The sequence below is a fragment of the Bombina bombina genome, chromosome 10 (genome assembly GCF_027579735.1).
Source record: "Bombina bombina isolate aBomBom1 chromosome 10, aBomBom1.pri, whole genome shotgun sequence".
In the NCBI taxonomy this organism is placed as follows: Eukaryota; Metazoa; Chordata; class Amphibia; order Anura; family Bombinatoridae; genus Bombina; species Bombina bombina.
The window spans coordinates 68,495,613-68,509,675 of record NC_069508.1 but is presented as its reverse complement, the minus strand read 5'-3'; the positions used below and the strand labels follow the sequence as shown (position 1 = coordinate 68,509,675).

Below are 14,063 nucleotides of genomic sequence, written 5' to 3'. Positions count from 1 at the left end.
TCTAGTGGTGAAAAACTGTTAAAATGCATTCTGAAAAGAGGTGGCCTTCAAGGTCTAAGAAATTAGCATATGAACCTCCTAGGTTAAGCTTTCAACTAAGAATACCAAGAGAACAAAGCAAAATTGGTGATAAAAGTAAATTGGAAAATTGTTTAAAATGACATGCTCTATCTGAATCATAAAAGATTTTTTGGGCCTAGACTGTCCCTTTAAAGGGATATGACACAAACAAATATGTATTTCATCATTCAGATACAGCATTTATTTTTAAGCAACTTTGCAAGTTACTTCTGGTATCAGATGTGCTTCATTCTTTTGGTATCCTTTGTTAAAAGAGCATCAATGCACTACTGGGAGCTAGCTGAACACATCGGGTAAGCCTGTGACAAGAAGCCCATATGTACAACTGGCTGTTGTGCAAGATTTAAAAAGCTAATAAAAAGCACTAAGATATGAAGCAGCCTGCAGGGGCTTAGAAAAAGGCAAACTTAGAGGTTATACATAGGGATGGGCAAATGTTTCTAAAAATTCGAAATTTAAAACAAATTTTGATACATTCGTCCGTTCGAATCGAATTTCAAATGTTTATATAACATTCTAACATTCTATTTTCAAATTTTCGTTTCAAATTTTTCAATAAAATTCAAAAATATTCGTTCAAATAATAGAATGTTTAGCTATGTATTCATTCAATTTCGAAATGTAATATTCGAATTTGAATGTGACATTCAAATTCGAAATAGTATTTCTAGTCTACAACTGTGTTTAATAAATGTAATATTCGAATTTGAATGCTACATTCGAATGTCACATTCGAATTTGAAATAGTATTTGTAGTCTAATACTGTGTTTTTAGACACAGTATTCGAATGTGATATTCGATTCGAATGTGACATTCAAATTTTAAATAGTGTTTCTAGTCTACAATTGTGTTTTATAAATGTAATATTCGAATTCGAAAGTGACATTCAAATTCGAATGTGACATTCGAAAACTGTAAATAACATTCGAAAATCAAATTTTTAAGAATATTCGTTCTTATCAACATTTTATTATGTAAATCGAATTTCTACAATACCATTCGTTCTAACATTCGAATTCAAATATAAACACATTCGCCCATCCTTAGTTATAAAGTACTGTATATTTATATAACATATATAGCATCTTTCTCAATCTTGCAGTCCTCACCTCCTGTTTCTCAACCTCCTACCCTTCTAGATTGTAAGTTCCCATGGGAATAGGGCCCTCAATTCCTCCTGTATGTGTTTGTAAAATTTTGTCCTGTCTCTTACAAGTTTTATATCATTGTTTTATTTAAATTAATTGTACCCATGGACAGCGCTGCGGAATATGTTGGCGCTTCATAAATAAAGTATAATAATAAATAATATAATAATGTTGGTTATGAAAAGATGGAGAATGGGTTGTAAAGGTATTTATTATTATCATTATTATTATTATAATTTATTTGTATAGCGCAGCCAAATCGCGTAGCGCTGGGTACAATGATAGGGGTATACAATGACAAGGATTTGTGAAAAAATACAAAACATAACAAAACTAAACACATCTAGTACAGGAGAAAGAGGGTCCTGCTCTGAAGAGCTCACAGTCTACAGGTTTAGGGTGCAGAGACACAAGGTTGGGGGTAGCTTGTCACATCGGTTGTAGTTGCAGCAGTGAGTCATGCAGTTCATGTATTAGTTTGGTTTGGATGAGGGATGCAGGAGAGATGGTATGCCTCTCTGAATAGGTGGGTTTAGCTATCTTTTAAGCAATAAAAAAGCAAGTAGACTGTCCCTTTAACATAAAAAGGGATGGCCACATGTACCCGATTCACCCCCAGTTTTAAAAAATTTTATATATGGAAATTTGAAAATCAATATATTTAGGATGAGAGATGGGGGGTGGTGGTTCTATGGGTGTTACATAGATGATCTGATTTTTGTTTGGAAGGACACAAACAAGTCGGCTTGTGCATTTGTTGACTATGTTAATCACAACACAGTGGGTCTTACTTTACCTTCTAAGATACATGATAATAGTATTGGTTAGTTGTATGTAATATTATTTTTGGATATCCAAGTGGGGTTCGGTGGGGTCAAAAACCTTCTTTATGATGGTAAATAGCAATCATTTTTTAGACTATACAAGTTGTTGTCATCTTTCAGGCTGGAAAACAAATCCGTTCAGCCAATTTAGAAGGATTAGACAGAAATGTTCCGAAATTGTAACCTATGATGAACAGAGTATTTTATTAAAAAAAGAAAGATTTATTGAGAAAGGTTTCCCCCTTTCATTGGTCAAAATAGTTGTAGAAGAGCTAGAGAGAAAGATAGAGATCACATCTGGAAACTCTATTAATAATAGGGAAAAGTTAGATAATAAATCCTTGTTAATTACAAAATACAATACTAGTTATAAAAGGATAAGAAAAGTATTAGGAAAACATTGGTCAATTTTGCTTAGGGATCTTGTATTGAAAGAGGTTTTAGATCATAAAACTAAATGAATATTTAAAAGAGCCCAGCTGTTAAGAAATAAACTGGCCCCTAGTTAATTAGTAATGTCTAAAAAAATGTCATACACTTATCTGAAACCTAGTATTGCAGTAATATTCAAGTGTGGTCATGGCAGGCATGGGATGTGCCAGTGTATTACTCAGGTGACTCCAGTTCAATCCAATGAAAAGTTTCAGATTAAACAACATTTATCTTGTAATTTTAATTATATTGTTTATCTTTTAAATTGCAAATTTGCCAAACAATATATAGGACGCACTAGTCACTGTTTCCATGTGTTTTCCATGATATGTGTATATATATATATATATATATATATATATATATATATATATACACTTTTTATATTCATATTGTACTATTGGTAGTTTATATTGGTATCATCATAAGTTTCAATATCACTGTATGTTTTGATGTTTTTGGGTGCTCCTAGGAGTAGGCTATATACGTGTCATCATTTTGTTATTCATTGTTTTATGTATCATCCTATATATGATTTATATATACACATTGTAATTATCTATTTGTATATGGGGTTCAATGTATTTGTTTCCAAAACATATCTGCTTTGGTGCTGTTCTATTTAAGGCTTTTTATACATATCACTAATTAATACATTTTTCATCTGTTATAATTGTAGTTATTAAAGGTTACATTGGGATGAATATTTAATATATATTTGTTGAGGAACATGTTCATGCCCAATATGGGTTGTATTATTTATTTGTTTAGGTAGAGTTGTCATATCTAGTAACCTTTGTTTTATCCTTTCTGCAGTGGACTGAATTTTGCTATTATAGCATCGACATATTTCTATACTATAGGTGGGTGGGTTGAAGGGAGGTTTGCATTGATAGGCTTTGGGTCATGGAGGGGAACTAATACAAAGGGTTTCCATTAGCACTATTAGAGTCTTATAATTGGTGGTTTGTTCTTTGGGAATTTAGATTGCAAGATATATCATATTGATTATAGTCATATGTCACATTAGAGAGGTTGAATTACTATGCATATTTTTATGTATTTTGGATGCCTTATGTGATGCACTCTGATTATATGTTTATTACATCAGTGAGGTGGGGTTATACTTTTACTATTACAAATTTTTGAATGCCGCATGTAGCCTACTCCCTAGAGCACCTGGGTTTAAAGGGGCATTACAGCACATATTGCTATTATTGTTTAATACACTGTGATTGGGGAATCATTCAATTAAGTATTTTATAGTGATTGGATTAATTGTATAGCAGCAAACTGTGCTTGGAAGAAACATTCTATATAAAGGATCATATACTATTGTTTTAATATGTCTGATTCTTTTAATAAATGTTTTAAATGTTTTAAAATATTTTATTTAAATGTATTCCAAGTCCTGGTTGCTGCTGTTTACGGTTCTTCTGTGAAGACCAACATCCTGGGAAATTAGCCTGGTGGTTCATGAGACTGGCTGATCAGTGAGCTGGCTAACTTTGAATAGTCCAGCCTGCTTCCACTATCATTCTAGAGTGCTATTCTCCTTGGGAGTATCTTTCTCATTGAACATTACATCTGTTTACCATACAGATTACAGGATGCAGAACCTTCCTGTTGTTTTATAGGAACATTATCTTGTGGCTTCTATCTGGAGGAGGTGGAAGAATTGCAGGGTGCAGATTGTGCTAGGTTTGGGACATTCCTTTATTGAATTGCTTGTGGACTCATAAGTGCTGCTGTTTCCTTCTTTTGATATAGGAGTTGTGGTTTGGGAATTATTTTGCTTATTGTGTAAGAGAGCAGCTGTAACATGTTGTCTACAGTCGAGAGAAATAATAAGAGAGCTTCCATAGGTTTTGTATTACCCTATGGTATAAATGAATCTAATAATACACCTTCTATACAATTAACAATTATATTGTCATAGCTGACAATGTAAAAAACACAACTGCAAAGCAGTAAACAACTCATTTTATGTGTAATAACTGTCTAACAGTGCCAAATTACAATGGAGTGTAGTTGTAAGAAACATGATACAAGAAAAGTTGATACTAGGTATTTAACTTGTTTATTCCTAAAAACCTTTTTTAGTCCATTTTGTTTCTTCATATGATCCACAATATATATATTGGGGATACTCAGCTCCCAAATACACAAATTTGGCCAAACAGACCTAAAAAAAGCCTGTTCAGTTGAACTGTTTTACCTGCAAAGCATGTTTGGGACATATTATTTGCATATGTAAATGTTTTCAAATTTCTTTTGTCGCCTGAAGAGTAAGCATATATATAATTTAATTATGCTAACTCCACATAGAGCTAAGTTAACAATAAAGCTTTTACTTTTGTATTTGACTGGTGTGATTGGTGGTCAATAAATAATTAGTTTCCTCCTAGTGTCCAAAGACAGAGTAAAGTGGCTGGTCCATCTTGAGTGTCTAACAAAGTGATCCAAGTTGCTGTGGATTGATGGGTGTGTTACCCACCTAGTGCTCAAAGTTATTTTTGGTTCATAACTTTGGGACCTCTAAGTGATCTGAGTTATTATGGGTCATTTTGGTAATTGATGAGTGACCTTTAACCCCTTGAGCCAAATAAACACAGCTACTATGCCATGCACACAGTAGCTACATTCGCCACTGCTCTACAAGTTATAACAACATTGTTACAGTTAACAATGTTAAAGCACAACTGCTGAACAGCTGACAGCTCCTTACAAGTGTAATAAAAGACTGACAGTACCTAGTTAAACTTCAATGGAGTTTTAAGGACTGTGATACAAGTTGGTACTAGGTATTTATCTCCCCTTTATATGACCCAAAATATATATTGAGAATGCTTAGCTCCCAAAACCTTAAATTTGCCCAACTAGACCTAAAAGACTGTTAAATATAACTATACCCATCTCTGTGGGTAGGTGGCTGTGTAACTACTACCTTAAACCAAGTCACTATGGGTTAATGGCTATGTGATTACTACCATGACATAAGTCACTGTAGGTAGAAAGCTTTGTGACCAGTACCATGACCCTAGTCACTGTAAAGCATTTTTTGAGTATTGGGTATCCTATAAGTGATGCAGATTATTTTGCAAGAAGTGGTTATCAATAAGTGACCAAATAATATCTGTTACTGACTGGTGACTAAAAATTGGTCCAGATATCTGTGGAATCACCAGAGACTCACCAGATAATGATTGGCCTGCATTACCATGGGGACTGGTGGTCACTCAGTGAATGTCCAGTGATCACTCAGTGACCACTGAATGACAAGTGTTTATTGAGTGACTGATGACCATTGAGTTACCACTGATCACTTGGGTTGTCTACTTTAAAAATATAAAGTTACTAATTTTGAGAATTCAGGCAGTTATGCTATTCGAAATGTGTCCTAGACCCATTGCCATAACATATCTAAAAATCCTCTTTCAGAAGTTAGGTGCGCAGCTGCAAATAGTGGCCTACTAATTACCAATACAATGACAAAGCCATACAAGATAATTCTGTACACAGGGAATCCTAGAGACGATTTTACAACCAATTTTCTTATGACTGCACATAATATGTGTAAATATTTTTGTGAAAAAATTTATGATTTTTTTTTCTTTCTTATTTGGCATACATCTGACTTTTAGATCTGTTTAAATGGAGTGATTGCAAAAATGTTTAACATTCTGCTGTATTTTTCTCTGATATAACCAGTAAGGAATGATTTAAACAGTCATTGTTTACTATTGACAGAGTTAAAATATTCAACACAAAAAATGATCAATCGGTAACTGACCAAAAGAAAATGTTACATCAATATAAAGGAGAAAGTTCTAAAAAAAACTATAGCTTTTATGGCAGGTAGGGTTTCTAATACAGGATATATAAGAAAAAGAACCTTTAGAGATCTCTAAAAGGTTCCATGTTTTGTCCACTGAGGTAATATCTAAACTTCTACAAGGCCCATCTACCTCTTCCCCTTTTTTAGAGAATGCTATTCCCAATCTAGCCCCCCCCCCCTTTGGAAAAACAGCCCGGTGATAAGAGCAAATCAGGGATGAAAAATACCTCACACAGAAGGGGCTTTAGGGGGAGAGGCAAAACTCTAAAAAACAAAAAATTACAAAAAATTAAAGAGAAGGATATTTATCTTAAAGTATGCTTTCAAATGAAGTTTTAGAAAAAGGACTTTTGTCTAGGCGATGCGCACAATCTTTTTTACCTGTTTGTAGATCTTAATAAATTCACTAGTAAATTTTAACTTCAAAAATATTTTGCTCAAAAAATTTTACAGAATGAAATTTAAAGGGGTTGCCTTTTTTATTAGACTCGGTGGAGATAAACAAAATAATATAGATACTTTGATCTATATAGAACAGGACAATTTGGATGGATGCATAGACCATAAAATGTTGGCAGATGACCTTTTTGATGGTTATATACCTAATGAATTAAGATTACCAACAAAATGTAACCTGCCTAAAGAAGAGGTGTCATATATAGATTTATTTCCATTTTTTGTAACTGATGATTTTAGGAAATTACGCAAACGTTTTTCAGGTCCTCATAATCTATGAGATAATGAACAGAAGGGTTTATTAAATTTGATGAACGATAATTCAATAATGATTCTCCAAGGTGATAAAGGGTTGGGGAACTGGTTCAAAATGATGAGGCTTATGTACTAGATGGAAATAATATATAATAAAGATTATTACAAACAATTTAATTTTGCCCGCAGAGTGCAGTACACTAAACAACTATTAATACTAATCAACTATGGATATGAGTAAGGTATTTTTATTAAAAATGAGAAGCTAGTCAACCAAATGTTATTTTTTATTACCACTTACCCAAGATTCACAAAAATCTTAATAAACCCTCAAGAAGCTTGAATTAATAGTATAATAGATAAATATTGATACATTTTTACCAAAACATGTCAGTATGCTAGATTACTATATTGAGAATACAACAGATGTACTGGTTGAATTATTTGTCCTCAGAAAAGAGGCAAATTATATTTGGATGACTTGATATGAATGCCTTATTTTGCAATATTACACGAGTTAGAAATTGGAGCTATTACATTTGGAAGAGGATATTTATATGCTTCACATATAGCAATCATATACTGGATCTAATTAGATTTATTCTGGAACATAACTAGTTTTGTTATTTAGATTCTACATTTTTACAGAAGGACCACCATGGGTACCAGGTTCACCAGTTTTTAAAATTTTTATATAGGGAAATTTAAAAAATATATATTTATGATGAGAGATATGGAGTGAATTTGTCATTTTATGGCCATGACATAGATGATCTGATTTTTGTTTTGAAGGGCACAAAAGAATTGGCTTGTTAATTTGTTGAACATCTTAATAACAACACAAAGGATCTTACTTTGTCTAAGATACTAGAATTGATTTTTTGGATGTCATATTATTTTGGGATATTCATGGTTTGGTGGGGTCAAAAACCTTCTTTGAAATGGTAGATAGCTATTATTTTTTATATTTCAGAAGTTGTCATCTTTTAGGTAGGAAAACTAATATTATGTTTAGCCAATGTAGAAGGATTAGACAGAATTGTTCTGAATTTGAAACCTATGATGAACAGAATATATTATTATTGTTTATTATCACTTATTTTTATATAGCATCACAAAATTCTGTAGTGCTTTTATAAAAAGAAAGATATATTGAGAAATGCTACCTCCTTTCATTGTTTAAACATCTGGAAAAATATGGAAATGTAAGATAATAAATTTTAGGTCAAATGCAATGCTAGTCATAAACGGATAAGAAAAGTGTTAGAGAAACATTGGTCTATTTTGCTTAGGGATCCTGTATTAATAACGCTTACGATTATAAACATAAATGTGTATTTAAAAGAACCCATACTTTGAAAAATAAACTATCTCCTAATAAATTAGTGATGTCTTAAAAATGTCATACACTTTACAACAAAAGATCATAGATCTAGTATTGTGGGAGTATTCAAGTGTGGTCAAAGAAGATATGGAATATGCCAGTTTATTACTCACTAGGGGACTACAGTTGAATCCAATGCTACAAAAGAAAAGTTTCAGATGAAACAACATTTGTCTTGCAATTCTAATTACATTATTTGATATATTTGTTGAGGAACTTATTCACAGATTATTATTCACAGATTATTTATTTGTTTGAGTAGAGCATCATATCTAGTAACCCTTGATCTATCCATTCTTAAAAAGGTGATTACTCTTTATAGGGCTATATTACAAGTGGTGCACTGTTGTTAGTAAAGTTGAAAGTAAATGCGTTTGCTCGAGCACAAATTAAATTTGCATGCGTCAGGTTAGAGTGAGTGGAGACCTAGGGGGTCGCTAAATGCTGACAGCATACACTATCGGCATTTAACATTGCACAAGCATTTCTGTTGAGACTAAAGTAATATACAAACTAGTAACATAGTAGATGAGGTTGAAAAAAGACCGAACTCCATCGAGTTCAACCTATACAAATCTAAAATATATACAAAAAGCTCCAGTTAATCTTAAATAATCCCACTAAAAGGTGACCCATTTAATACTAGCAATCATATCCATGAATTTTGTTTATTGACAGAAATGTATCCAAATAATTTTTAAATGTATCTATGGTATTGGCATTCACTACCTCCTTTGGTAATGAGTTCCACAATTTTATTGCTCTTACAGTGAAAAAAAACGTTTCCGTTTCCTCCAACCTTAAATTGTGACCTCTGGTCACAAACAATTTTCTTGGAATAAACAGAGCTTCTGCCATCTCTGTATATGGGCCTTGAATATATATATATATATATTTTTTTTTAAACTTTATTTATACCACAGGAGGGAGAAATAGGCACAAAAAAAAAAAAACAACCAATGACAGCATTGAAATGCAATACATACAAAGGAAAGTAAGTATATCTCAGCATATACAGGACTCTGACCATAGCATCATATAAAGAAAGTCCATTGAGTGTGACTTAATAGTCCTGTGTCAGGGTATCGTGGAAATCAAAGGTCATGCCTCCTCTCCTCTCCTTTTTTCTCTTTTCCTTTAAATATTTACAATAAACAACAACAATTAAAAAAAAAAAAAAAAATAAAAATAAAAATAAAAACTATAACAAATAAAGAAAATAAAGAAAGAGGGGGGGGATACACCACCAGAACCTGTGGCATCCCCTACTTACCCGGAGCCCACCTGTACCGCCAGCCGCATCGTGATATACTGGAATAATAGGTGTAAGAAGCAAATTATGGTGGAATGTACCTATCTATCGCGTGACTATGTTAGAAAAACACCATTTTCCCCTGAGGTTTTCCTTCAGGATGAATTCACTGCCTCTAAATGGGTATAGGACACGTTCCCTAATAATGTCAGGCAGATGTAGCAGATAAGATTCCCATTTCTTTATGTACCTAGCTATCCTCTGTTCAATATTCCCTCTAACATCCGCTTGTTCTATGAGCATCTGTGTATGTAGCTTGGTAAGTAGCTTTTGAAAAGGTGGAGATGAACTATCTGCCCAGTGTTGTAGGATCAATTGTTTTGCAGTCAAAATAGACACAGAAACGAAAGTGTCACAGGGGCGGACATTGTGCTCTGGAAGTAAAAACAAGACTCTTTGTGCCGAAAGGGAGACCCGAGTTTTTGTGACTTTAGATAGCCAGTAGGTTAATTTACCCCAGAACCACTGTAGTTTAGGACAGTCCCAGAATAGGTGAATCCAGTCAGGATTCGCATAATTACATGGGCCTTGAATATATTTATATAAAGTAATCATATCACCTCTTAAGTGCCTTTTTTCTAAAGAAAACAGACCCAGTTTGGCTAGCCTCTCCTCATAGGTTAAATTCTCCAGTCCCCTTATTAGCTTTGTGGCCCTTCTCTGAACTTTTTCTAGTTCTGCAATATCTTTTTTTTTGCGATTGGTCCCCAGAACTGCACTCCATACTCAAGGTGAGGTCTTACCAGGGCTTTATATAGTGACAGAATTATGCTTTGCTCCCTTGAGTCAATGCCTCTTTTAATACATGCTAGTATCTTATTAGCCTTTGAAGCTGCTGCCCTGCATTGCCCTGCATTGTGCACCCATCTTTAGCTTGTTATCTATTACTACCCCCAAATCCCTTTCCCTTGGCTAAGTCTTGTCCCATTTAAATAATACGTTGCCTGCTTATTTTTACTTCAAAAATGTAGAACCTTGCATTTTCCCGTATTAAATCTCATTTTCCATTTACCTGCCCATACTTCTAATTTTTGCAGGTCCCTTTGTAACGAAAGTTCATCCTGCGCTGACCTAATGAGCTTACTTAGTTACTTATTTAGTATAATCTGCAAAAATAGAGATGTCGCTATTTAATCCTAGCTCCAAGTCATTTATAAAAATATTAAAAAGAATAGGGCCCAGCACTGATCCCTGGAGTACTCCACTGATTACCTTTGTCCAATCTGAGTATGATCCATTTACTACTACTCGTTGCTCCCTATCTTTTATCCAGTTATTTATCCATAAACTAACATTTTCAGCTATTCCCAGTCCCTTAATTTTGTGCATTAATCTCTCATGTGGCACTGTATCAAACGCCTTTGCAAAATCTAAATATATCACATCAACTAATTCCCTTTTATCTATATTTTTACTTACTTCCTCATAGAATCTAATTAGATTAGTTTGACATGATCTATTTCTCATAAAACCATGCTGATTAGAACTCATAATCTTGTTTACACAAATATGCTCATCAATATAATCCTTTATATTCTCTTCAAATATCTTCCCCAATATTGATGTCAGACTAACTGGCCTATAGATTCCTGGATCATCCCTACTTCCCTTTAACTACTATACTATATTCAAGTGCAATAAGTAAGTAAACTTTTTTTTAAATACTACTACTAAACCTGAGTGCAGCTTCACAACAAACCCAGTAAACAATTAGTTAATATCTAAGAGAAAGAGGAATAGCATAATTAAACTGTCACTGTTTATAATATACACTGCACTTATTGCTCCTCATCATGCAAAATCTTGCTGCTGTCTTCTACATAACGTTCTACAAATAACTGATAACTGATAAAATCACACATCTCTTATGAAGATCACTATAACCTATTCCTTATTGGCCTTCACAACATTTACATCTCTCCTTTTCAATTCACCTTTAATTATACTTTCATTCATCTACCTCAATATCAACATCAATAGCATCTCTCTGCTACTCCCTTTACAGGCTCCATAGATAATAAAGAATCAGATTCAATATACCGAGCCAACAAAGCATTTCCCACTCTAGATTTATTTTTTTATATGCCACTGATTTAGATCTTTACTCTTTCATTATTACTCCTTTGTCTTTAAGAATTGTGTAAAATTATATATAGCCATTACTCTGTCTTCTGCCTTTTGAAGCTACAAATTCTGTAAAAAAAAACATCAGTTAAGAAAAGCTTTTCATCTACCCCAAAAAAATATCCATAACATATTTCCTTATAAAAATATCTTCCCAGATAGCTTTTCTGGCTATAAATGTAACTATGGCCATTGACTAACCCTCAAAACAGCCACCTTATCTTCTTCTTATTCACCCCAAAAATCTAGTATAACATTTCTTTGGCGCAAGACTGTACTACTCTTGTAAATACCTGTATTGTTGTGCATAAATACATTTTAATATTGTATTTTTGTGCATACTGTCAGCCTATCCAGCTCTACAAAGTGACAAAATTCTAAGTAATTTTAATCTAGCCATATATATATATATCAATTATCATTTAATTTTATTTCATATATATTTATGACTAGAGTGTAATCTTTTTAGACCCTTGTTTTTATCTTCTGTCTCCTCAAAGTTGCACAGTATAATTGGGCATAAACACAACAAACATATTTACTGAATACTTCAGCAGAAAACCGAAAAAGACCAAGACATAACCATATTGTTTTTCTTTTCTGTTTCTTTTTCTTTTTTTTTTCTTCAAACAGGGTCCTGGAAAAGCAGGCACTGATTTTGCTCTTGACTGTGGTTCCGGCATTGGAAGAGTTAGCAAAAATGTCCTCTTACCAGTTTTCAGCAACATTGAATTGGTGGATATGACGGAAGCTTTTCTTGAAGAAGCCCAGAACTACCTAGAGGAGGAAGGGGACAGGGTGGAAACCCTTTACTGTTACAGTTTGCAGGACTTTGTCCCAATGCAAAGAAAGTATGATGTCATTTGGATACAGTGGGTTTCGGGTAAGTGCAGAATATCAATTAAAAATAATTTTAACTATAACAATTGAAGAGGATTAATTCAAAAGGAGATGGCTTAACTAAAATAAAACACAATATTTTTTGTTCTAAAAAAAAATTGCTTTTCAAAATGTCACACCAATAGATTACACACAATGAAAGTAACTCATGTTTTGTTTTTTGTTTTCTTAAGTGTGTCTCACCTAGGGATGGGCAAATGTGTTTATATTCGAATTTGAATGTTAGAACGAATGTTATTGTAGAAATTCAATTTACTTAATAGAATGTTGATAAGAACGAATATTCTTAAATAATCGATTATCGAATATTATTTACAGTTTTCGAATGTCACTTTCAAATTCGAATGTCACATTTGAATTTGAATATTACATTCATAAAACACAGTTGTAGACTAGAAATACTATTTCGAATTCAAATGCTACATTCAAATTTGAATATTACATTTATACAACACAGTTGTAGACTAGAAATACTATTTTGAATTTGAATGTCACATTTGAATTTGAATATTACATTTATAAAACACAGTATTAGACTAGAAATACTATTTCGAATTAGAATGTGACATTCAAATTTGAATGTAGCATTCGTATTTGAATATTACATTTATTAAACACAGTTGTAGACTAGAAATACTATTTCGAATGTGACATTCAAATTTGAATATTACATTTAAAAAACACAGTATTAGACTAGAAATACTATTTAGAATTCGAATGTAGCATTCAAATTTGAATATTACATTTATTAAACAAAGTTGTAAATTAGAAATACTATTTCAAATTCGAATGTGACATTCAAATTCAAATATTACATTTAAAAAACACAGTATTAGACTTGAAATACTATTTCGAATTCGAATGTCGCATTCAAATTTGAATATTACATTTATAAAACACAGTATTAGACTAGAAATACTATTTTGAATTTGAATGTGACATTCAAATTTGAATATTACATTTAAAAAACACAGTATTAGACTATAAATACTATTTAGAATTTGAATGTAGCATTCAAATTTGAATATTACATTTATTAAACACAGTTGTAAACTAGAAATACTATTTTGAATTCGAATGGGACATTCTAATTCGAATGTGACATTCAAATTCGAATATTACATTTAAAAAACACAGTATTAGACTAGAAATACTATTTCGAATTCGAATGTGACATTCAAATTTGAATGTAGCATTCAAATTCGAATATTACATTTATTAAACACAGTTGTAGACTAGAAATACTATTTCGAATTCGAATGTGACATTCAAATTTGAATGTCACATTCAAATTCAAATATTACATTT

The 14,063-nt window shown here is 32.5% G+C and overlaps 1 protein-coding gene across 1 annotated transcript in view; it reads left to right on the top strand.

Annotated features, from left to right (window-relative positions):
* NTMT2 (N-terminal Xaa-Pro-Lys N-methyltransferase 2) overlaps positions 1–14,063 on the top strand; it is a 97,338-nt gene that overhangs the window by 79,205 nt on the left and 4,070 nt on the right. The window contains exon 3 of the mRNA XM_053693100.1: positions 12,489–12,738. Within this exon, the coding sequence (XP_053549075.1) occupies positions 12,489–12,738 (250 nt within the window). The remainder of the gene's footprint in view (positions 1–12,488; positions 12,739–14,063) is intronic.